A 24,426-nucleotide genomic window follows, 5' to 3' on the forward strand; every position below is an offset into this window, starting at 1 on the left:
TTCCCTCCCTGCCACTGAAAAGTGCCACCTCTGCAGTGGGACGCAGCTCTGAAGGAATAGTTTTCCAGCAGCAGGGTTAAGGGTACAGCCTGGGTGAGAGGTCCCTTGTTCCCATACCTGCTGGGTCCAGCTCTGTCCCTGCCTGGGTTACTGACTTAAAGCAAAACCCAAATGCTTCTTCGTTGTTCTCAGAATGTGAGTTCCCAGCTAAGTCCAGACTTTGCATCATTTATGGAAAAGCTGCAATCTTCTTTTTGTTAATCTTCCCCTCCCCAAAAATCAATCTGAGACGGATCTTTGGTATTATTTTCATTTAGATCTAAGCCATTAAAATGCCCTTATGAGTTACTGCAGTTAATTTAAATGACATGCTTTGAGAGCTACAACCCCAAGCTCTGTAAAACACCTCCTATGCCTCCCCATATAAATTGGAGCCTGATTTATGTGTGGGAGGCTAAGCCAGCAAAACTGCCCTGTGGGGAAGGTGTAGTTCATTGAAATAAAACTGAAATTAAATTATCTCAAATAAAAATGCAATACAGCTGCCTTCAGCAGGAAGATAATGTATACATTTCATTAAATATTAAAGTTTAATTTCTTTTGTGTGTGCATAATTTAGTGGTAGCAGGTTTATAGGTGTGTTTTTTTTCTAACTTTGTGATATGGATGAAAACAGCAGTGTTTTCTCTTGCCTGGTTGATTACTAGGACAGCAGCTTCTCACCTATATTTGGACATAAAAGCCCAGGAATAAGGCTCATTGCTTGAAGCTGGATGGCAGGTGCTGTCACCATGATTAATAGGTCCTGGGAGCCTTATGTTAGCACTGCCAGTGACTATCAGAGTGAGGAGGAATTGGTGGTAGGAAACAAACTAAGTGAATGAAATGAGCATTGAAGAGGGCTGGACAGTGGCTGAGAGGGGGAAGGTTCGACTTTATTTCTGGCAGTGAGTTAAAGGCAAATAGCTCTGGGAACAGGAGCTCAGTTGAAAAGAAAACAAAAGAACCCCACAAAACCTACCCTTTTTAGAAGAGGTGTTTCAAGAAGCAGTAAGAGCATTTCTGTTACCTCTTCTAGGGCCTGCTTCAATGCTGCTCAGCTGGCAGTGAGTGCAGGGTGAGCTGGGGAAATCAGGTGTGAAATGGAGCTGTTTTGGGCACTAGCTTGAGAGCCCCTCTGCTATGGCGGCAGTGATGGGCCAGACCTGTCTCTGGCATCTTGCTGAATTCCTCTGGAGCTGCTGGGGGACACTTCTATTGGCTTGAGTGGGTGTAAGGGGGGAGCATTGCCCACTACTAGAAGGTGCCCTGGGCAGTGACCCGGGTGAAAAGTTGAAGTTTTTTTCCTAATTATAAAAGGTTCAGCTTCCTGCTGGTCAGCATTTGGTTTGACAGGATCCCTATATTGAAGTGTTTCCTGTATGTAAAGATGTCACAAGATTGTTCCCTTTCTGAGTGGAAATGGGATGTCTTTCCAGACAACTATAAGGGACCTAAGTGCCAAATCTCTCATTACTGTACGTATTTCATATGAACATAAAGGTTGTTCGTATTCTAAATAGTTAGCGGAGCATTCATGGGGATTGCATGTGGTTTTCAGTACCAAACTGAAACAAAGCTGAAAAAGCAGGGGTTTTGCATACCTTTAAAATTTGGCCTGATTCTGGCATCGTATCCTGAAGTTCGCCCCATCAACTTATCCAAGAAATCGGAAGGAGACATGGGTTTGGGGGCAGATCGTGCTGCTGCTTCAGCTTCTTTGGAGGCTGCCAGGCTGTGTGAGTAGAAAGAGAAGGTTTTAGTGTGTTGGGGAGGGTTTTAGTGTAGAGGGGAGGGTTTGGCGTCCAGAAATGGAGTAGTCAGCATCTCATTCCCGCTGTGAGGCAGGACTAGTACCCATGTGAATTCCTAATAAGGCTGGTCTCTGCTAATTTGTTTGCCCAGCCCAAACATCTCTGAATACAGAATCCCAGTTGCCACCAAAGTAGAAGAGAGATGACGAGTGGAGAAAATCCTTTTGTGAGTTTAGGTATAGCTCCTTGGCATGCCACTAAATTACAAATGTGAACTCTGGCACTGAGCTCCGCAGGAAAAATACACTCTAAGATTAGCCTTGGGCAGCAATTACTGCTTAATTACATGGCAAATAGCAAGGAGCATATTTGGTACTCTGACAGTGTAATTTTACCGAAAGGCAGGTAGAATTAGAGCAGTCTGGAATTTGAGGCTTAAATGAGCGTCATGTGATCACATAACTCCTGCAGAGCCTTTGGGTGTGTAGGGGATAGATGTATTTGTTTCCCGATTGCTGGTCATTCCAGCCTTTGCTATTGGTACCTGCAATATGGGGGCCTGACTTCAATACAGCAATATGGTCTCTGGGCTGGGAGGTGTCCGGAGCATCATCCTGAAATGATACTCATGTTGTGTTGAGGATGAAAGGAAATTGAATATTTTAGGGACCTTTGTGGCTTCTGGGGTAGAAAGAGGGAAATGAGCAATTTATCTGCAGAAGATGAAAATGTGAGGCTGGCAATGTGTCTTCTGACCCTATGGGAGTCCACAAGATCTGCAGAGTGATGATTTTGGCTTAGGAAGTCTCTGTTGTTGCCATTTACACAGGAACAAGTGACCCCTGGTGCTAGGTGCTCATCCTCAACCTTGCAGGAAGGTTTGATTTCCAAGATGGAAAAAGACACCATTGAATTGCTTCCCTATGGGTATATGGTGTCTACTTGAACATAGATATGTTCCGAGGCTGAAAATTTGGTGTAAACTTGCCTAGATTAGCAAAAAAAAAACCCCAACCCAAAAACCCCACAGGTGACATGCAATGTGCTCAGGGCAAAAGCTGTCTCTGCCTGTGGGTTCAGAGGCCTGATGCTGGTTGAAGACTACAGGCAGTGTTGCAATGCAAATGTATAATAAGCCAAAGAAAGCTGCTCAGGAGGAAGTGAGGCTCATTGCTTCACCCTTTGCAAAAACGTTGAATTTTTTAAAGTACAAATCCTGTGTGGGAACTGTGATTAAACCACTGTGGCTGAGCAGCTGAGAGGCCTAAGCATGTTTACAACAGGCACAAGATATTTTGCTATGTATGTCTTCACAAATGACACCATGGAGTCCTCTTGCAGCATGAGGACCTCACCTTAGGAAGTTTTGCATCTCATATCAAGAGAGTCTGCAGTAGTCAAACCTGCTGTCTTCCAGAAGAGTAGAGCTAAGTAAGTACCGACACAAGATCTATCTGGAAGAATTTAAGGACAGTTACTATGCCTGGCATTGGTGTGACCCTGCCTTCAAAGACCTGTTCATACAATGCAAGTTTGAGCTGAGGCTCCTAAAGACACAAATGTTATCTACACAAGGCCTTGACAAGAGCATTTTGAGCCACCAAGTTCTCTGTGACTTTAAAAACAGGTTGGATTCAGAAGGGCTTGGGGGCCATAACTTCAAAATCAGGAGTCTGTAGTAACCTGTACTGCACTGACTCTCTTCTCTAGTGTTAGCAGTGGTGGTGTGCCAAGCCTTGGTTTTCAATCCTGCAAACTCACAACTGCAGTCTGGCAGCTTTTGCAAGCTGCAGCTGTATTAGGGTTCTCTGACTGCTAGACTTTTAACTGTTAAAAATTTTTTAATCTCTGCAATAAAGAGAGAAGATAAATTCCAGATCTGTTCCAGTGAGAGTCTAAAACTAGGATTTCATTTGCTCCTTGTATTTTCACAATCCAGTCCCACACTGGATCTTATCTGAACTGGCCAATGCACACTCGTGCTTGGAGATGGTCTGACAAGGTATGGATCTAGCTTTTGCTGGTGACATTTCTTGTTTTGTCCCCATCTCTGCTTTAAGAAACTATGCAAAGCCAAACCAGTGTGTTTCAGGGTAAATGGGGTTGTGGAATGGGAGACGTTTTCCTTCTAAAAAAGAAAAAAAAAACAACAGGGTGCAATTGATTTGCAAACTCAGAGGAAGAAAGCTGGGAGTGGGAGGACAATCAATACTGCATTCCAATAGAGTGTCTGTATGGCAATGAGTCTAGAGAAAAGATTTCAATTAAGCAGCAAATGACTTGGTAACCAAAGACTCCTGCCACTTCAGCAGCAAGATGCCAGATAGTGCAATACACTGATTTCTTCTCACTAACTGTAGACTGGAGGAAATATATGGAAGTGGAAAAGTGGGTGGTTGAGGGAAAGAGGCAATACAAATCTAATAAGCTTTAAGTGCAAAAAGATAATTAAAAATGCAATTCCCCTGGCATTTATTTTAAAAATGAGGTGAAAAAGTACAGAAAGCAGTGTTCAGCTTTCCTGTAAATTCAGTGCGAAAGGCCGTGATGAGTATGTTCACTCTGCTTCCAGTGAGCGAGTCTGGTGTTTGTTGGGTACCATTTTTTGATTCTTTTTGCTTTAAAGTTGCAAGTAAATGAATTCCATGGGCTCAGATCCTACATGGAACGATATATCCAAGACAAATGATTCCCACAAGCGTCTGGGAGAGGACCACCCTCTCACACCCCCACTGCTTTCTGCAGCTTCATACCCATCCCTAAAAGCAGTTCCTGTGGGGATGTGCTGAAATGGTCAAACACGGTTTCATGCCTTGTTGTGTATGTTTCAGAAGCTCTGTCTGCTATGTGTTGTTACCCAGGTGACCTAGGAATGCTGAATTCCGAGTTTCTTCCAGTTTCTGCTTGTTTACTAGATGTTTTCTTAAAACTAGCTGGTAACAACTCCTTCCCCTCAAGATTTAACAAGAACAGGCAAGAAAGTAGGGGATGAGGGAACAGCAAAGCCTTTCCAGCAGCAGACAGATGTGTCTGCTCTCTAGCTCAGAAGCATTAGTAAAAAACAGCACTGGGAGCTAGAGAGGCTGGCCCACTCCACCATCCTTTGGAAGGATGGACTGCAGCTAATGTGGTCCTGAAATATTCACTCTGATTGTGACAATTTAGATTTGTTATGGCAGTTTAGTTCAGACAGCACCTGAAAAAGCTATTGGAGTCTGCTCTCTTCCAGGCTGGTCTTGGTGAATGCTGTGTGCTACATTAGGAGCTTTCTGGGATTTTTTCCATTCTTTAGTTTTTGCAGAAGCACCCTTGAAACCCCTGTAGGACTGTGTGTCTCCTGGCCCAGCAGAGACAGAGAGGGAAATTGCCAAGTGATTTGAAAATTATTGATGGTAGAAGAGAGTTGGAAATTTAGGGTAGGTCATTGTATTATTCGGAGAGAAAATTTATTCTACAAATGAGCAAAAAGAGGCAATACATGCAATAAAAACACCGAGGATGTTGTTTGCATTGGTGCAAGAGTGTTGTCTGAGCCGAGTGTCTTGGTGCATTTTAATAGCAGCCAGACAGCAGCTTATCTTGTTTATGCTGGTGTAATCCCTAGTGGGATCTGGCTGAGAGTACCATCAGACAATCATCACAGCAACAACAATGGAAAGGATCTCTTCAAAGGGTCGATGAACTAGCATAATCTTTTGTGATATTAATGCTGACGTGTAGGCAGACACCACCAAGCCTCTGGGAGGTCTGGCCCACCAGCAGGCATGTGAAGGTGAAAGCTGGTGGAGAACAACAGACAAACTGCTCAGAATACCCAAGAAATGCATTCCTTAAAATGGAGCAACTGTGCTTTGCAGGGCACCTATTACTGTTTTCTCCCAGCCTATACAAGCATTGTTTTCCCTGACTGCATTATTTTGTTTCAGCTAAACAGATTCTATATTCTTGTAAAAAAATTACTTTTGTTTAGAAAGTGGCTCTTCTGCAGCCTGGACGTGCCAGTTTGTTCAGTTCCTAGCTCCCCAGTTGGCTGTTCCCTCTTCCTCCTCCCTGTTGCTATGGCCCTTGTGCAACATTTTCATGGGTTTTTGGCTGTACCTGTGGTTGTCCATCTAATTAAGTCCAACATCACAAACTGCCCTATTCTGGTTGAATGCTGATACTGAGAAATATCAATTTTTTTTTCTGGGCAAAGAGGAGAGATGAAGGAATTTAATTAGCACTGGGCCTCTATTCCCCTGTCAAATAATTTAATAGTTAGTCATTAATTCTGAGGGTAGAAAAATAATGTCTGGCAGCAGAAGCATAAACTGTTGCAAAACAAGCGTGTGCAGAGGATACATATCTCTGCAAAATGTGGAAGGCTCAGGTCCCTGTGAAGGTAAACTGGTGCAACACCAGTGGCTCAAGAGAACAGCACTGGGTTTATTCCTCTGGTTGGACTCTTTGCAGACTGGGGAAATGGAAGACACCTGATCACTTACCCCAGTTCAGTGCTGCTGAGCAAAGGTTTCTGAAGTGGTTTGTTTATTTTTGAAATGCAACACAAGCCAGAAAGCTTGGCAGGGATGCATTTGGTGTAGTGTTCAGGTGGGCTGGTTCACATGCTTGTTCTTCAAAGTGATGTTTGCTGTAAACAGGTATCCAGGGGGAGAGGAATAGCCATCAGGTCTTTTAGGCAGGACAAGGTGACCAGTATAACTGTTTCCTCCATTACCTTCAAATCCAAGCTCTTCTAGAGCAGCATGGGGTCTTGGGGACACAGGAGAGAACTCATCAGCTTGGTTTTATTGACTTCAGGAGGCTCCAAGAGGCGTAGTCACAAAGATAACATACGCTGGTAGGGGTGCAGAAACACATCGTGTTGTCCCTGGTTAACTGGAGTTACCCATGGTAGCTCTCCCCCTGTTCTGCTCACCTGGGCTTTCCAGTCCATCTCCCTGGTTCCTGAAATGGTGCCTCTTGTGCGCAGAGGCCCTGGGGCAGAGACTGGAGCTGAGCAGAGCCCAGCCTGTATTCAGCCTCTGCTGATGCTGGGACTGCCTATCTCTGTCTTGTCCTCAGCAGACAGAGGGAGGAAAGATGGACACATGAGAGGTTTTCCCAGTGCAAAGGAAATGGGGCGGCCCTGAACTCTGTACCCAGACTGCTAGTTCTGACTGCACATCAACATGTTATCTTGAGGGAAATGTTGCCAGATGCTGTCCTGGGAAGGCTTGGCAGAGACTGCAAGCAGGCTTTTTCATAATTAGATTTACTATCAAAATGAATAGCACAATCAATATTGATATGCAATTCAATTAAAAAGGACGAAACTCATTGTCTGCATGTTTTTCTCTGCCACATTGTCTCAATTCCTGGCCTACAACAGTAGAGGTGGACAGGATAAAAGAAGAGTGGAGGTGTGGGGGGAGAAGAGAGCCCTGATACTGTGACTTTGGCCCAGCATGGTGTGGAGTAGAAGGAGCTCTGAGTGCTACAGATGTGCTGGTTGCAATCCATGTGGTCGTGCTCAGCTGCTGGAGATTACAGTCCATGCAGTATGGGTGTGGAATGTGCTACAGGGGACAAGTTGCAAAGCCAGTTCAGAGCTGTGGAGGAAATTTTGGGCTTGGTTGTTTTCTTATTTCAGGTGAGAGCTTATGCAACAAAAGCATGGAGCAGAGCTGGATGTTGGGACAGGATAGGAAAATAATCCTGTACAGCAAGACTGGTGAAATATGGAATTTGAGAACCTGCGAGAAGGAGATTTCACTCCGAGAAAAAAATGGGCAATAAGCTATTATTTATCCATACTAACGGTGGGAGAAGGGGGACAGAAAAGAAAAAGTAGGCTTGTAGAATGTTGCTGTCTCTGTCCTGGATGGTTGTGCTCTGTTGCTGTGACCTGTTCTAACCAATTCCAGCTTTTGCACCAGAAGTAACTGCATTGCAGTAGTCGCAGGATGTAATCAGTTAAAACTTTAACCCAAAGGATCCCAAAATAATCTCAAATATCCTGCACAACACATGTTACTGCTGGTCCCTGTGGCCGTACAGCAGGACAGGAGCTGGGAGGCACTTCTCCATGGGCCTCAGGGAATTAACCCTCTGTCATCATTCCCATCCAGGGAAAGCGGCAATAACTTTGCTGGAATAAAAAAAAAAAAAAAAAATCTCCAGTCTGCAGCATTTGGATGTCTCTGTGTTCCACCGCCACGTTCCTGCAGCCCATGGCTCCTACCCCATACGGCAAAACACCCTGTCTAGAACTATAAAACATTCCAATTACACTGATTAACTCTATGGAAAGACACCAGCACTTGGAACAATTGCTGACGCTGCCTGGACAGAGCAATAAGAAAATAATAAATGACTAGAGAGTCAGCTGCAGGGGGAGAAATCTGCCCATGGTGTTTAGCTGAGATGGGAATAGCACAGGGAGACCAACAAATTGCATGGGAATAGTGCTCAGTTGCATGCAAAATCCCTGCTCTTACATGGACTATTGTTCAAATTCTCATATGTTGCGTGGTCACTCTTGCTTATCACATATGTAAAAAAGAAAATGTGTGTTAAATTCAGTTTTGAAGCCACAGCCATTCTCTCTAGTGAAATTCTCAGCTAATTCCTCTTCTAGAAGCATCTACAGCTTGTGGAGCACAAGTGGTCACTTTCTGGATGCATGAGCCTAAGCCACTGAGACAGATTTGAAAACATAACTCCGACAATGGAGAAGCAGAAATTAATGCTTGGGTTTTAATCACTTGTGAAACAAATCCAGCAAACACCAACATTTGACTCTTACATATGCATATACTGAAGGGTTTTAGAAAAAAGTTGTTACTGTATTTTTCATGAAAAAAAACAAAGGAAAAAAAAATCCCTGCAAAGACAAAAGCTTCACATATACTGAATATTCCCTTTAAAGTTGGGGGGGAGAGTCAGATATTTAAAATTATGTATAAACCGTCTTCCTGAATGCAGTAAATAAAGGGGGAAAATGTCTTTACAAGACGAGGCTTCATATTCTAGTTAATAATCTTCTATTCCCTGATGTGCTCTTGATTTAGTGTTTGGATGGAGAGCTGTGGTGGGAACCTCAATTGACGTCAGAAGGTTTTAGATCACAGACCAGACAAGTGTCACAGAATTACGAAAAATCGTGGATGCTCTTCTATCTATAGTTCTGCAGTCACACTACCAGTCGCGTTTTCATCAGTTCAAATACTTTGCTATGGCAGTTTTTAAAAATTGGTTTTAGTTTAAGGATTTATGCTGCTTGTTAAGATTGGCTAAGAATATTGTAACTGCTTTTTTCTTTTATGATAAATCAGGGGTGGTATGAATAGAATTCTTTTAAGAGATACAACATGCAGTGCAGGGTGGTGGTGGGTTTCATCTTCTGATCCTTTGAAAAGGCCTAAGGAGCTAACACGCATAACCTACCTACAAAATTGTGGGTCCCTTAGTAAAACTGGGGCGCTCTGATGTGTGGATTTTGTACTGTGTGAAAGGAGTTGCATGATAAGAGAGCTCATTTTGACATTTTCTGATACAATTAGTTGTTGTCATTGCAATGTAAATACTCTGCTGGAGACGAATGCTCCCTCTGTGCTGCCTGTGATTCCTGGTGTAATTTATCACTTGATTCATGAACTATAATGAAATGTAACTTCTGGGATGAATGGCTGAGCCTGGGTCCCCTGCCCAGGAGGGGTCTTCTCCTCCCCACCCCGGCTGCTCTCTGCCTTTGGTATCTTCAGCTCCCTGACAAAGAAAAAAGCCCCACATCTTTTCAGCCCTGGCAGTGCTGCAGGGCCTGCGCTGGTGCAGGAAAGCAGGTTGTGTTTGATGGGGCTTGTACTTTGTCAGCCATGCTACTGGCAGATGATTTCTAAGCCCATAGCTCTGTGTCAGGGTGTGATGGATGGGGCTGGAAGTTGGATGCTTGCGATTCTCAGGCACGTAGGGTGGCAGAAGAGGTGGAACGCACACATTTTTGTTTTTAAATTGGATACTTTGACCTCTGGTGCAGGAAAAATATCTTTGTGTGTGTGAATATGCCAGGAACCGCTGCCATGCTCAGCAGCGCTTCCAGAGGGTAAAAGCGCTGGGAGTGAACAAAGAAACAAGATTGTGAAGATACCCCACGAAAAATTCCTTTTTTTTTTTGTCCACAGCCTGTCTCTGCAGTTCTTGCAAGATAAGAAAAGTCTGTGTCACCCAGGAATTTGGAGCATCTAGCTTCCCTACTCCCAGCTGTAGCAATACATGTGATGCACAGATCCTGCTGTAGTGGGGGACTCAGCTCATCTTGCGCAGGGACTCTTGGTACCAACAAGGACATTTGGAGCTTGGGATTTTTTTAAAGGATGCTGGTAATAGCTGCCCCTTGTATACTTTCAGGTTTTATACCTCCACAATAAGAGAGGGGGGAGGAGGGGCCTGTGGTTTGGGCTTTGTGCAAAGCAGCTTTTTACTTGCATCATCTGAAATAAAGAAGAAAAAAATTTAAAGGAAAGAGGGTAAAGGTGAGAAATGATGAATTCTGTTGGGTTTTCTGCATGTTTCCTAGTTCAGCTGTGTTTTGCTGCTGAACCAGACGCATGCGATAGTGGTCCGATCCACCCTTGATCCCACCTCTGTTGGTATTTATTGATTTGTGTGTTTGCTCCAGCCCTGCTGGGGACCGGATCTGCATTCTGGGTGAGTGGTGGTAGGGCAGGAATCGCTCACAGGGCAGGCGTGCGGGGGGAGCTGCTGTCGGCGGCTTTCGTCTGAAGGCAGCGTGCGCGATGATTGATTGCACTGCAAGCCCTGCTGTTCCATGCATGCAACACTCCTTGTCTCGGCAACCCCTTGGTGGTTTTTTCCCTCTTTGCCCACCCTGCAATGAGGCACTGATAAAAACAAGAGAGTTCCCTGGCTGTCTGCTAAGGCATTTGGGTGTTTTGTCTTTTTTTTTTGGTCTTTGTTTCCTGAAGGGCTGAGAGTCACAGTGGGAAGATGAAGAGGGAGAAATCAAAATGAAAGCAGGTGCAAAAGTGTGGTCTTTTGTTTCCCTGTCCCTCTCAAAATCCAAATTTTGTGTGGTTTGGTAAATTAAGATTTCTCCTGCTTTTCTCAGCTGGCACTCAGATCCAGCAGAGATGTATTTACAGGATGCCAACTGTGTCTATGTACCAGCCAGATGTGGTGCAGTCCCCAAATCAGCAACTTACCATGGTGCATTATATGGATGAAATAATTGTTTGCATAATGGGGAGTGCTCAGTGCTTGTAAATGACGGGTGCATTTGTCCCTGTTTCTGTTCTCTGCAGGCCTTCTCTGTGCTTTGGCCTTACTGAGGGGACAAAAGAGGTATTTCTGGGTTTTTTTCAGTTTCTATGCCTCTTGAAGTATCGGTAGATATTTAGGTGCAGCTTGGAGGTGTGTATCTGATCTGTAGTATCAGTGCGATCAAAGCATGCGGACCTCCAGGACCAGATCAGCAGTTTCCCAAGAGGTTGAGGGGACTACACCATTTTGCACCAGCCAATTATCTTGGTCAAGAAATACCAATGTAAACCATTTCCCTCGAGGGGAAGTGGTTTCTGTTGTCTGGCTTTGTAAACACAGAAGTAAATTGTTTGGGTAATTTAGGGGAAGGGTGAGAGAAACAAAGAAGAGGTGATTTTTTTTTTTTTAATTCTTTAAGGGAAACTGACCTGCTGAACTAGCAATACTTTATTATGCTGAGTGCAATGCAAAAGTTGCTCTTTTCTGGGCTGTGCAAGTAGGTTTAGAAGCCGGCAGCCAGACAGCCTGGTGTTGAGTTGTCTGGTCATGGCTGCTAACAATCCTTCTGGTGCCTTGCTCTTGGAGCAGCAGGAGGAATTCGTGCTTTTCTTGCTCCTTCCTTCTTGCTTCATTTATCCCTTTTCACAAATTGAAATTGAAATTATTAAAAAATGCCTGGAAGTATTTTTTTGTCAATCAAAAAATTGAATCAAATCGGGGGGGGTTATGCTGGAATGACATCTTTAGCATGTGAAAGAATATGATGAGCCTTTTTTCTTGAAAGGTGTGAGGTGCACAATTGGAACCGTACTTCATAATAATAGAAATCATTGCGCTCTTGCTGATAGACAAAGGTCAACAGAAAGTATGCAAGGTAACGAAAGCAAATCAAAAGGGTAATTTACTGGAAATAGTGAAACCCTGATTTAATTTGCCACAACAGTGAGAGCTGATACAGGCAAATAAACCAGATAAAAGTCAAAAAGCGTTATCAGCCTATCTGTCATCTTAATACTAGTCACTTTGGGATTCTCAAGCTCCAGGTTATAGAAAACGAGCAAGTGAAACTAGGTGAATAGATTTAGATGATGTGACATATTTAAATGTTGTAGTTTTGATTTGGATGTTGTGATTTTAAAGCATGATTTATTTAACCCCCCTGTCTTTCATCAGTACCTAAATAGCAGTTATGTTAATTAGGTGGTCTGACGTCTTGTTCTCAATACTGAAATTTGGAGAGCCCTTTTAACCTACATGCTAGGATGAAACAAGAACAGACTTCTCTGCTGGTGTTCTGTCACAGATGAATGATAACTGGTCAGTGCTGGGATAATAAAGTAATTTAATTTTGGACATTGATTAACAACTTAATTCAGATGATTCAGATGCTAGGATCCTTTTCTATCCAGGCCAGCTCATGAGGATTTGGTGGGATGAATTTCATGAGCCAACAAGAAAAGTGTTTGGCCAAGAACAGGGGAATTGCAGTGTGCTGTTGCTTAGAAGTGCTTTCCTTCCTGACTTGAATCACTTGGTCAGTAGTAGAATGAACTTCTTAGACTTTAGTCTGTGCTATTAAATTTGAGATATTTGAAATAGCGTCAGAGGGCCCTTTGCTGCTGACTTGTTTCATGCGTAAGGGTCTCCAACACCTCTTTCATAGAAGATGATGAATAAGAGAGGACCAAATTCCCATGCCTAAATTCTTGTGCTTGAAGGAAGTCTCTGGAGACAATTCATATGATGTAAGGGTCTTGTACGTAAGGGCAAGATCCTACCATTCCCTCCACATTCATATCTTTCCAGGAGCAGCTTGCTTCAAGTATTTGAATAGTAAATATGTCCTGTCAGTGGGACTTGCTGCAGTATAGGGTAACGATCAGTGGGAGTCAGGGTGGGCAGCCAGTCTGTATCACCTAAAATCTGCACAGCACCGGTGCCTTGGAAACAAAGGATATTTTATTAGTGCATGTGAGAAACAACAGTATTTTTCTGTAATGTTTTTATTAAGCAAGGTGATTATCAATAATTTTCCTGCTTCTTACATCCAACACGAGTGGGAGGAAATGGCTTTTCCCTAGATGTTTGTGAAGCCTTTCTTTTGTTATGAGCTATCCAGAAAGCAGGTCTGAAGTTGTTTAAGGAAGCTGTTTAGAGAGGAAGGTGAAGATTAGACAGTGTTAGAAAATGTTTTGCATACTTTGATTTGTCTTAATTGCCTAAAATGCAAGTGAATTGTGATGGATGGATGGAAGTGTGTATAAAGTCCCTGCAGAAGGCAGGATCCCGAACACTTTGTGCTACTTCTTGGATGACACCAAATTAATCTTTCTTTGTGGACTGATTTATAAGGGTTTTTAGGTAGAATTGTCTACTTCATCACATTTTCAAACCTTTAATATGTAACCATTTTAGCAGGGTCTCTAATGGGGCTATTATAGGTTGCAGACCAAAGAAGCTAAAGAGTGTCCTTGGAGCCATCTAGCCCAAGCCTTTGCTAAATCACTTTTATTTCATGAAGGAGCTGACAGACTCAATAGAGGTACAACAGGTCATCAGGCACAACTTCTAGTAGATTTTGGTTAGCATGAGGAAAATTCCCTTGAACTACTGAGAACATCTGCTACATTGCTTAGCTTGTGGCTCTGGAAGTGTCTGGTTAATGCTTCATTCTCAGGCACCTCTATAATGCTGTCTAGCTCTGCAGAGCTATAGCAGAAGGTTTGGAGATAATGTGTACATTACTCCTTTTCCTTCCCCTGCCTTTTCTTTTGTTGTATTTACAAGGGGCTGAAATCAGCACCTTTCCAATCACCTACTTTACTTGTCAATTCTGTTTGTGGAGAGAAAGATGCTTTATCTTAAATGTTAAGAGTCATCATATTCACAATGGCATCATCTCATTGTTTCAAAAACTAGAATCGAAGAGCTCTGTTACTGACAGGAGGGAATACAAAAACGCCAGTTCGAGCAATACAATAGGGTCTGAGGCTGGCAGTAACTTTTGGTCTGTGAATCACTTGGAACAGTAGCCTTAAATCGCTCCTGCTATCTGACAGATTGCTGTTCAGAAGGAGCCAACTGATCTTGATTCAGTGAAGGTCATGCTGCTGATTCCTGATGTGCAGAAGTGCAATTAGGACAACGATCAGGCCCAAATAATTTCAAAGCAACACAGGACAGTGTCCACAGAATCACAGAATGGTAGGTGTTGGAAGGGACCTCTGTGGGTCATCTAGTCCAACCCCCCTGCCGAAGCAGGGTCGCCTACAGCAGGCTGCACAGGACCTTGACCAGGCGGGTCTTGAATATCTCCAGAGAAGGAGACTCCAGTTGAGTAAGGTGCCGGTTCTAGGCTATCTTTTGTCTCCTAACTTGTTACAAGGTGCATTCTTACCCCCAGGGTTATGCAGTGATTTTTCTGGACCATACAGTTACTAAAATGCAATGGTATGACAAAGTCCAGGCAAGATCATCACAGGGTAGGGGCAGCTTTTTGTTCTGCATGAAGTAATTCACCACTGAACCAGGATACGAGCATACAGTGTTAGTTAGTTAGACTTTGGGAGAATGTCTCCACAGATATAAGCAGAACATCAGGAAGTCCCTGTGTGAATACTGTCCAACCTATTTTTATCTCCAAGAAATAGCATTTTTCCTTAGATATGTGTAAGGAAACGTTGGTCAAGCAGCCTGTCTGTCAGAAGACCCTCTTCATCTCCCACCCCAAAACAGTTTCCATCTGTCTCTACCCGGGTTCTCAGCAAATGTCTTAGTCACAGCTAAGGGACTGCAGTCCGAGAAGGCAGGTAGCAAAATGGGAAATGCTCTTCCATAAAGAAAGGCATGTCAGAATAAGCCACGTCTTGCAAATTCCTTCTAAAACACCCCAACTGTAACAGAAACAAATATCTTATTGCCAATACCATAATGTTTGCGTTCACACACCAGCTGTTACTCTTCCCCACAGGGCCTTGTTTTTTAAAAGGCTGGTGAAGGATTTTTTTGTTAAACAGATCTAGTCTTCTTTCCTATACTGGCTATATCTAATTTTTATTTGGAACTTTGGATTTTTCTTTATTGTTGTGACGTATGTGCTAACATATAACAGGTTCACTTTCGAGAATATTTTTGGTAGGCTAACAAAGTGTGGTACACACCCTGTAATTTAAAGCGATGCATACTTGTATTGCAGATTACTGGATCATCAGCTTGTTGGGTTTGTGAAACATTATATATGAGTGAGTGCTGGAGTAGTTGGCATACTTAATTTATGAATGACTGTTAATGAATAAACTTCATTTACTGAAACCGAAATAGCAAAGCTATTCCTGGACCAGTAAGGCTAGTAGATTTTTGGCCTGTAATAAACTGAACACATAGCACAAAGTGTGTGTGTGGGGGTGGGTAGGAAAAACATTGTTTAGAGTCAGTTCTGAGCTGGAGTTACTGCATTTTTTTCTTGTTTGGAAAATTACTGCAGTACATAAACCAATTTGGTTTCAGCATCTCTCTGTAATAGAATTAAAGCATTTTCAAATCTTAAACATTTAATTTGGAGAAAAATAGGCTCCCAGAAATATCTTTTGTATGCAGTATGACATAATCATATATAGCACATCTGTATATGCGTATGGATATGATTTATAACAGTATAAACATCTATATCAGAAACTGAAGGGACTGGTTTACCAAGGTTTTGAATGCCCAAGACTTTAATTGATATGCTGAGAATCTGTAAATGCTCACAGGTGTTGTGTGATGCATAAGTGTGAAGACAAGTATGTATCAATTTTGGTTGTTCTGGCAGCTCAGAGGAGAGCTGGTCAGATGCTTTAATGCCAGGGCCATAGGAAACTCAAGCCTGGAAATGCTCTTTTTTATTTTAATTTTGCCTTCTAGCTTATTTACGGACAGCATTCCACAGCATTTATGTGTTCAATCTCGGGTTTTTTTAATCTCTATGCTTCAACATTATTTAACTAAGAGTTTATTGTACATACATATGCTTCCTTTTAGTCCACCCCACTATATTGTGCAGTACTGCTGTACACTTGTGACTCAATAAGGTGAGAAAGGGTGGCTCTGAAGTATTGAGTGTTGTGCACAGTTTTTCAGATATTGGGGATTTTAACTATTTCTAGTACTTTTTTCTTTGTTTACCTAACAGATAAGCATTAAATGCTTTGAGTTCATGCTATAATCTTTTTCTCTTGGTTATATATATATATATATTTTTTGTGGAACTGCAGAAAAAGTGGGGATATCACATTTTTTGTGTCTGGAAAGACTTTGATGTTCAGAAGGAAAGAGACTGCTAGCTGGAAAAGTCTGGCCAGTATCAGCAGGTTTGCTACTGGGATTCATAAAATAATACATATTACACCAGTGAAGTATACATAAATAATGTCTGTTCTTTTATATTAAACTGTAAGATGAGACTTTGGTAAGATATAGAAATGCAGAAGTAAGAGCCGTGCAACTGAGATAAAGTCTAAGACTGACTGATGAGCAAGTTCAGGCTGTGAAAGGCTTTTTTTGATTGCATATATCTGGCATCTGTCACTTGCTACTGCAGGCTGCATTATTCATGTAAATGCAGAAGAGCTTCTACCTTGCAATATATTTTGTGTTTGTTTAATAAAATCACTGGAAAGATATGGACCAGAAACAATTATTTAAGACTAAAACTGTTTCTTTTCTACCTTAGCCTTAATGAGTAACTGAACATATCTGAAAGTCAAAATACATCCTCTCGATAATGGATATAATAGCAAAAAACTCTTCACATCTCCTTTGGGTTTTATTTACATTTTACAAGGAAGGATGTTGAAAACGACATGAAAGAAATAAAGTTGTGAAGGAAGGTGATTATTTCTTTGCTTTCAGTGACTTTCAGACACAGCAAGTAGAGGAGATAGGGTGAGCCCCCCTTGAAAAGGAGTCCCAGGATTTCTCAAGATCACGTAGCTAAGCAGTGAAAGCATCCCACGGCACTCACTTTGACCTGCAATCTGAGGATGGGGAGGGAGTGAGGTGGGAATATTTCCCCGGGCAAACTCAAGTGCAGCGTTCCCAGCCGCCACTAGTTGTCACTTTGCAACCAGCCGGGGTCGGTGTTTTCAGCACTGCGGTTAGCGAGATTGCGGTGCTAATTAAACGGAGTAACTCCCAGAGCCGCGGAAAGTCCCGAGCCCGGGGCTGTGCGATAACCGGTCTCGGGGAACCGAGAGAAGGCGGAAAAGGCATCTCGAGAAAGGCGGGAACGCCGCTGTCCTAAGGCTGAGGCTGTGCCTAGGGGCCGTGCCCCGAGCTCCGGGTGGGCACGGCAGTCCAGCCCGATGCGCGCACGCTCCTCCCGTAAAGCCGAGCCTTACCTGAAGAAAACGATCGTCTCCCACACGTAGACTCCGAGCGCGTTGACGTTGCACATTTTTCCAGCTCTCGCTGTGGTGTTTGGTTTTGTTGTTTTGTTTTGGCTTTTTTTTTTGTATTCCGTGAGGGGTGGGCCGGTGCGGTTGGCCAATAAAGTAACCCGGCGCCTGGGGAGAATTGGTAGGGGAAACGAGCCACCCCTCCCGAGGCAGGCTGGGCAGGGGGAAGGCCCGGGGGGGGCTCTCAGCACCCTGGACAGCGGCAGGAAGGGTGTCCCCGTCAGCACCCTGGACAGCGTCTGGCGGGGGCCGCGATCAGCACCCTGGACAGCGGCGGTGCGCGGCGCTCCGCGGGCGCCTGCCCAGCGGCCGGCGGCTTCGCTCCGGCGCTGCCTTGGCTCGTCCCTCCGCTCCGCCTGTGCCCCCGCCACCGCCACTGCAGTGGTGCTGGGGGCCGGAGGACCAGGCTTCCAGCACCGAAATCTCCCTTCAGCGGGATCTCGCTCCGGACATCAGGCTGGCGAGAGGGGGAGACGCAGGGGGTGTAGGTTTGCCATCAGGATGGTGGGAGTAAGATGGGAGGGGGGGACACGACCCTCAACAACAACCCAGGGCTTTAATCTCCGCTGCTGGCCGGGGTGTCTTCCTAATTACATCCACAGGAATTTGTCAGTGTGGAGCCGTGCTGCAGTCCCGGTTGTGTCGCTTTCCTGCCCGCCGTTTGGCTGCTGTTGGCTGCTGCTTCCTGGGCTATTTTCCTCCCGAATAAGTTATTGCTGCTGTAGGGAAGGTGTCCCATTGCTCAGGGCTAGAGCGGAGGGGAGAGAGGGGGAAGTTTCTTGGGAAGCACTCCCATTGTGCTCAGAAAGTGGCTCAGTGTCCTCCTAATACATCTCATTTCCCCTCTGCCCTCTCTCCTCTGCTAGGACTCGCCAGATCTTGGGAGTTTCTTGCTGCATTAATTTACTAAACTAAAAAAAAAAAAAAAGGGGGGGGGGGGGAGGCGGTGGGAGGTGGTAAAGAGGGAAGGCAAAGGGGAGGGGGTAACTCAGCCTCTTCACCATCCTAAGGCCCTCCTCTTAGCTGTGCTCATTGGTCTCAGGGCTGAAAAAACTACTCTAGGACGTGGTTGGATAAACGCATGTTGTTCAGCAGAAGCTGTTAACCTCTAAAGCGCTGGTACGTTTTGGTTTGTTTCAATTTTTTTAACCCAAATCCGTGTCTTTTTAGGAAGTCTCTGAAATAGTCTCCCTTGACAGGGCAAGCGTAACGTGCCTTAAGTCTCCATCTCGTGGAAGATCTGTTTGACTAGCAGTTGCTATGTGTTGCTGTTGGCTTTTAAGGAACAGCTCTGTGTCGTTGGTTTGTAGTTTTGGGTTTTTTTTTTTTTCTCTCCCCCCCCCCCCCCCCCCCCTTCTCTTTGTTCCCTTTTGCATTTGGTTTTGCAAAGAGGTTTGGCAAACACCAGAGCCATCAAGGCCAGGGCAGGTAAGGAGCATTTAGCAGTTTCTTATTGCAGCTCCAGCACCCTGGGCTTCTGCTGTACTTGCAGGGTGCAGAGTGGGGTGGTCGGGTCGGGGGGGGGGGGGGGGGGGGAATGGGCGCCTTATTCACTTTATCAGTGTGTCACTCTGCTCAGCTTCTCATCAACTTCTGAGAACTGAAGTTAAAACTTGGCTCTCCTAAATAATTTGGATTTTTTTCTTTTGTCCCCGTTTAATGGGATTTTCCTTCATTAATTTCTATTTTGTTTACTTGTACTGTGCCTTGCAAAACTTGTCATGGCAAAGAAAGAGTCGCTTTTAACCCCTTTTTAGCTGTTCTTCATCTATTCAGAGACTCATCCCATCCCGTGTTCGGAGTGTAGAGGTGGAATTGACTGCTGACTCCACCGCTACTCTAACCCCCCAGGCTAGGAAATAACCAAGTTTTTCTTCTCACTTTGGGCTGTATCTCAAAGGACCTTGCTGCAATACTAAAATTCACTCGATATTTTTGATCTTCTGTTTTTATTTGTTTTAAAGCAGTATGTTTACTTTGCTAAGCAGTCAGAAATATCCTTTGGGTTATCATTCAAAAGAAAAGAGAAGAAAGACCTACTTCATTTCTAGCCATTGATACAGAAGGAGTTTAATCTGATTTACTCCAGCTCCTGGGTCTCAGTGTCTAGCTAGATTGATAACAGGCTCTGATTTCAACTCGTGGAGATTCCTGGGGATGTGATTCTGTGCAGCATTTCCTGCCTGCTGCTTGCTGGCTCCTCACTGTACTTTTTCTTGATATTTATCAGCACATGGATGAGCCTTGGTCACTGTGCTTTTCCAGCCCTCAGCGTGCTGACAGACCAGAGGAGGAGCTCCAAGCTGGGAGTGTTAACAGGACCTGCACAGCAGGGGAGAAATGGTATTTCCCTGCATTTTTACGGGGAAGCAGGACAAAGAGCAGGAGGCAGAATCTCATTTGACATCTGAGGGTTAAATCTAGAGGCTAGTCAGCCTTCTTATTCCCTTAAAAATAGGCTCTGTAAGAGATATGTCTGTCTCCTGTGATTTCTCCCTTGGTTATAAGTTTGATCTTCTTTATACCAAAGGAATCCAGACTTACCTCCTTTTGTCCCCGTTTGCTCTCCTTGCACTGCCTTGGGTTAGGGGGCAGGGTGGCTGTGTGTAAGATCGGGAAAGCAGATGAATCTCTGCGCATATAACACAAAGAAGCTTCATAGTTATTCCCACAGAAGGGTCTCAAAACTGCTTTTCCCAGGGAAAGAACTTTTCTGCTTTGCTGTCATCTGTCCTGGTGATGATGGTGACTGAGTGATTTGTGTGGGCCAAGGGGCTCTTCTGCTGGCATTTCTTCTTACTGGAGAGAAATAGGAGTATTATTTGGTTTGGCATTTGAGGAAACTGAGGCGAAACCAGGTTGCAATAGATGTTTGGAGCAGGTCTAGGCATCAAGACAATTTAGATCAGGGAGCAAATCAGAGGAAATGTAAATTTAAGAGATGTGAGTTTTCCATGTGATTGGAAGAGGAACACAATCTGGACAATTTTCCTTGTTTATTCCTTTTTTTTGTCTAGGAATATTTGCCTCTAGACTGTATGCTCTTGTATTCGCTCGTGGTGCCAAGGCAGTTGTTGCTTGCTTGCCTTGGTACAGTGGGTATTGCCTGTATGTGTCAGACCTTGGTTGAAGTGGTTCCAGATCCTTGGAGTCCCCATTCTCTGACTTTTAACCTGGATGATTCAAGAAACAGCCAGCTAGCTGCCAGTGAAACCCAGCTATAGGAATGCCTATGATGAAGATACGCACATTGGTTCTGTGCAATGCCTAATTTTTAGTATCACTTTGGTCTCCAAGAAGCTAAGAGTAGATAAACTGGAAATCAGGTCTGGAGATCTAATAAGGGCTGGAAGTCAATTTTATCACTGTTACTGTGAGTAACCCTCGTCGTCAGGTACTGGTTGGCCAGACTCCTCTCCCTGGATCTGTCCTGACTTGCTCTTAGATTGGGTTCTGGTGCTCTGTTTGGTTTTGCTGCAGTGTGTTGTGATTTTTTTTTAATTTTTTTTTTTGGAGAGTTTACTTGCCAGATCTCTAATTTTTCAAGCAGAGTCCAGAGTGGTTTTGAAAGGCTTTTGCCTTTCGCTGGTGGCACTTGTACAAATGAGACAGCTGAAGATAACTTATCATGATGTCAAATGAGGCTCTTAAAATTAGAATTACCTGCTGTGTGTTCACATAGTTGTTGTTTTTATTTGTTTCAAAGTGGATGAGCCTTGTAAAACTCACTGTAGGTTGAGTTGTCTGGGAAGCTTCTGTGTCATCCTTCTGGGCTGTGAGTGATGGATTCTGTTCAACATAAGACACTGCAAAGATGGTTGCTGCAAGGTAACTATCAGAGTAGGATAAAACGTCTTCTCATTTAAGAGGTCAATATTTACATCTAAACTTTCAGGGGTGGGTCAATGTTTTAAAAGTTGCAGCTGACAGTGAAACATCACTGGCATCACTGTCCAACAGAGGGGACAGAATTCTGTGCAATTCTGGGCTTACCTTGTTGGAAAGGAAGTTGCTGGTGTTGCAGGATTTGGGCTGAAGATGCTTGTTCCATGGCAGAGGGCTAGATCTTGACTCTGCCATATCATAATAATCTTATTGCTATCTGTACCGCAGGTGAATTTGAATTATTTTTTTTTTATCCTTCTTTATGGTGTTTCAAACCTGTCAGTCAGTATTGATGGCTGAGGACTCTGTAGTGACTCAGTCCAGCTAGTGCAGCTGGTGGCTTTTCTGTTTCCCTCCACTGGTTCTTTTGTGTTTTAGGTTGGACAACTAGTTTTCATTTTGTTTCAGACATCACTGGCTTTCTATGAGATCTTAATCTTCAGTGATGTCATGGTTTGCTATTCTACAAACGCTGATTACCAGAAATAGGATATGACTGTAATCAAGAATGGGCCATTAGATGGCTGGTGGGATGAGATGCAGCTACGGAGGGAGATGAAGTCAGGGATATGACAAAGAATTTGTGAAATAACACTCTTGTCTTAGCCCTTGCCCAGAGAGCCCGACAAAGTAAAGTTAGAAGTGAGTCTTGCTAAGACAGTGAGAATTACAACTTTGAAGGGTACCTGCAAGCTATGACTGGTCAAGAAGAAGGACCTGCTGTTATATGTTGCTTATACATTGTTGGGTGGACATTGTACCCCCAGTGCTGAAACATGGAACTGCCACAAGATCCCCTGGAAGACAAAGACACGTAGACTGAACAAAGGGGTGAGCTGAAGCCATGGTTAATTTTATAAGGTGATTTTACAAGATATCATCTCCTGGCCTATCTCCACCCCTAAAAGCTTACCGTGTCTGAGGCTTTCCAAATTGCATTCTTCCTGGAGTGCCAGGTAATACATAACAAAGAATAATTTAGTGATGTTTACTTATTAATTACCAGTGAAAGGATGGGACTGATCCAGAGCGGAGTTACTGAAATGCACCTATAACCATGTCTGTTTCAGTATGTCTTCGCTTGATTCCTTGTCCAGCAGGAACAGATCAGGCCTTTTGGTAGGAAGGATCAAATCAGACTTCTCAGAATACAACAGGACCCATGAGAAAAGTAATGCTTAGAAGAAAAAGCATAATGCTTTTAATTTCTCTTCAGCATTCAACTGAGATTTGGGGACACCAGCAGACAAGGGTGTGTGTTAGAAATAATATATACTCGGATGACATGTTCGTCAGTAGGTACAAGTCTTTTGTGGCTGAAAAAATATACTTTCTAACTATGACTTATTCTTTCTTCATTCTCTTTCTAGCTATGAAAGTCAGGGAAATTCTGCTACCCTAGTTTCCTTCACGTGGTTGCTCCCTGATCCTTTCCCCTTGAAGAACACAAGTGAATTTCTTCTCTGTGAAGAACAGGAATCTTTCAATGTTCCTGGTAGTCTGTGGGTTCATTTTCTGCTTGATAGCTGATAGTATCACTTAAAGACAAGGAGAACCCAGAAGGCCTTGGAAATCGCTCTGTGGCGAGATGAACATGCACCCTGTGCTGAGAATTAACCTAAAGGCTCATTCACAACCACAAGCTGATTTCATTCTTGATCTGTTTTTCATTTCTAGATTTTATGGTAGGTAGAGCAGGTTTTAGTTTCTTTTGCTTGCCTTTTTTAAAATTAAAATTCTCATAATAAAATATGGGGATAAACTCCTTCAAGCTGAAAATGCGCACACACGGCCTTCCTTCTCCAAATAAACTACAGTGAAGAACTCACTAATATAGCAGTAAAGTACACTCAGTGTATCTTGGGAATACTAAATCCATTATTGTCAGTTTGTTCTTTGGAGAATGGCTAATGAGGGAACAGTGCCCCCAGAACTTGGGTTGTGATTCCCAAGACAGAGATTCAAATTGCTACAGCAGCACTACTTGCCTTTTGACACTGAACAAATGAAAAACAAATTTTAATTTAAAGTTCAGGGATTTTTACAAAGGATTCTATAAAGCAAAATCCTATTTTGTTAATTTCAATGTGTAGTAAGCTATTTCTGTGCAAGATAGCTCAACTAAATACACCTTTCTTGGGAACCTGAGAACCTGGGACGCTATTTCTTTATTTTTAATAATTGCTGGTAAAATAACACCATAAAATGTTCCTGTAATGTTTTGTAAAGTTAAGCATTTAGTCAAGATTTTTGGCTGAAAAGTTATGCAAGGTGAAAGTATTCATCGGAACTAATGCAAAGGTTCTTTTTATCCATATTTCAAAAAATGTGTTTAAAATTGAACTGTGGTGAAAAGTTTGAATTCTCATTTAATATGCAGTGGATCTGTGGAAAACAACTACTGGAGAGTTTTGTATAGGAAATTCAATAGAACTTGCAGACGGTTGTTAGAAGGCCACAAGGGATGGAGCTTAGGGATTTGTGGTGTAGGTGATTGCTATTTTTGGATGAAATTCAGATCAAGTATCACAGCTAACAGTCTTTTGACCTATCTGTTTAAGAAATCATATGTCTAACTATAGAAATAGAGCTTGCCTGTGACAAAGTAACAAAACTGAATTTGGTCAATTTGCTGGAGCTTATTGGTTATGAAGTACTCCATCATGCATGGCTTTTCCTTATAGAACTGTGTCCTGGTTTCATAATGACCTTTCCTTAGGAGCTGCACCCAGGATGAGAAATGCTGACAGGCGTAAGTCCTAGGTATGTTACTGGCAGTCTGAGCTCTTGATGGGATGACTCAAAACTGAAGATACAGAGCAGATGAACAGCAACTTGCAGGAACCAGGGGCCAGACAACAATCTAGTAATGACTTTTTAACTTTTTTTTTTAAGATGGAGGAAAACTTACCTTGATATTTAGGTGCACCAGGGAAGGTTTTTACAGCCATGCACACTCACATACATCCACACAAGCTGTGTTACTGCTATGTACAATATTTATGTTCTCATAAATGTGTATAATAGTCAAGTAGAAGCGTCCTGTACAGAAC

The 24,426-nt window shown here is 43.3% G+C and overlaps 1 protein-coding gene across 1 annotated transcript in view; it reads right to left on the minus strand.

Annotated features, from left to right (window-relative positions):
* Positions 1-17,611, minus strand: part of GLRA1 (glycine receptor alpha 1) — a 39,745-nt gene extending 22,134 nt beyond the window's left edge. The window contains exons 1-2 of the mRNA XM_075441506.1: positions 17,432-17,611; positions 1,644-1,774 (exon numbers count right to left, since the gene is read on the minus strand). Of these exons, the coding sequence (XP_075297621.1) occupies positions 1,644-1,774; positions 17,432-17,487 (187 nt within the window). The 5' untranslated portion in view covers positions 17,488-17,611. The remainder of the gene's footprint in view (positions 1-1,643; positions 1,775-17,431) is intronic.
* Between the last annotated feature and the right edge of the window lie 6,815 nt (positions 17,612-24,426).

The sequence above is a fragment of the Opisthocomus hoazin genome, chromosome 22 (assembly GCF_030867145.1).
Source record: "Opisthocomus hoazin isolate bOpiHoa1 chromosome 22, bOpiHoa1.hap1, whole genome shotgun sequence".
Classification (NCBI taxonomy): Eukaryota; Metazoa; Chordata; class Aves; order Opisthocomiformes; family Opisthocomidae; genus Opisthocomus; species Opisthocomus hoazin.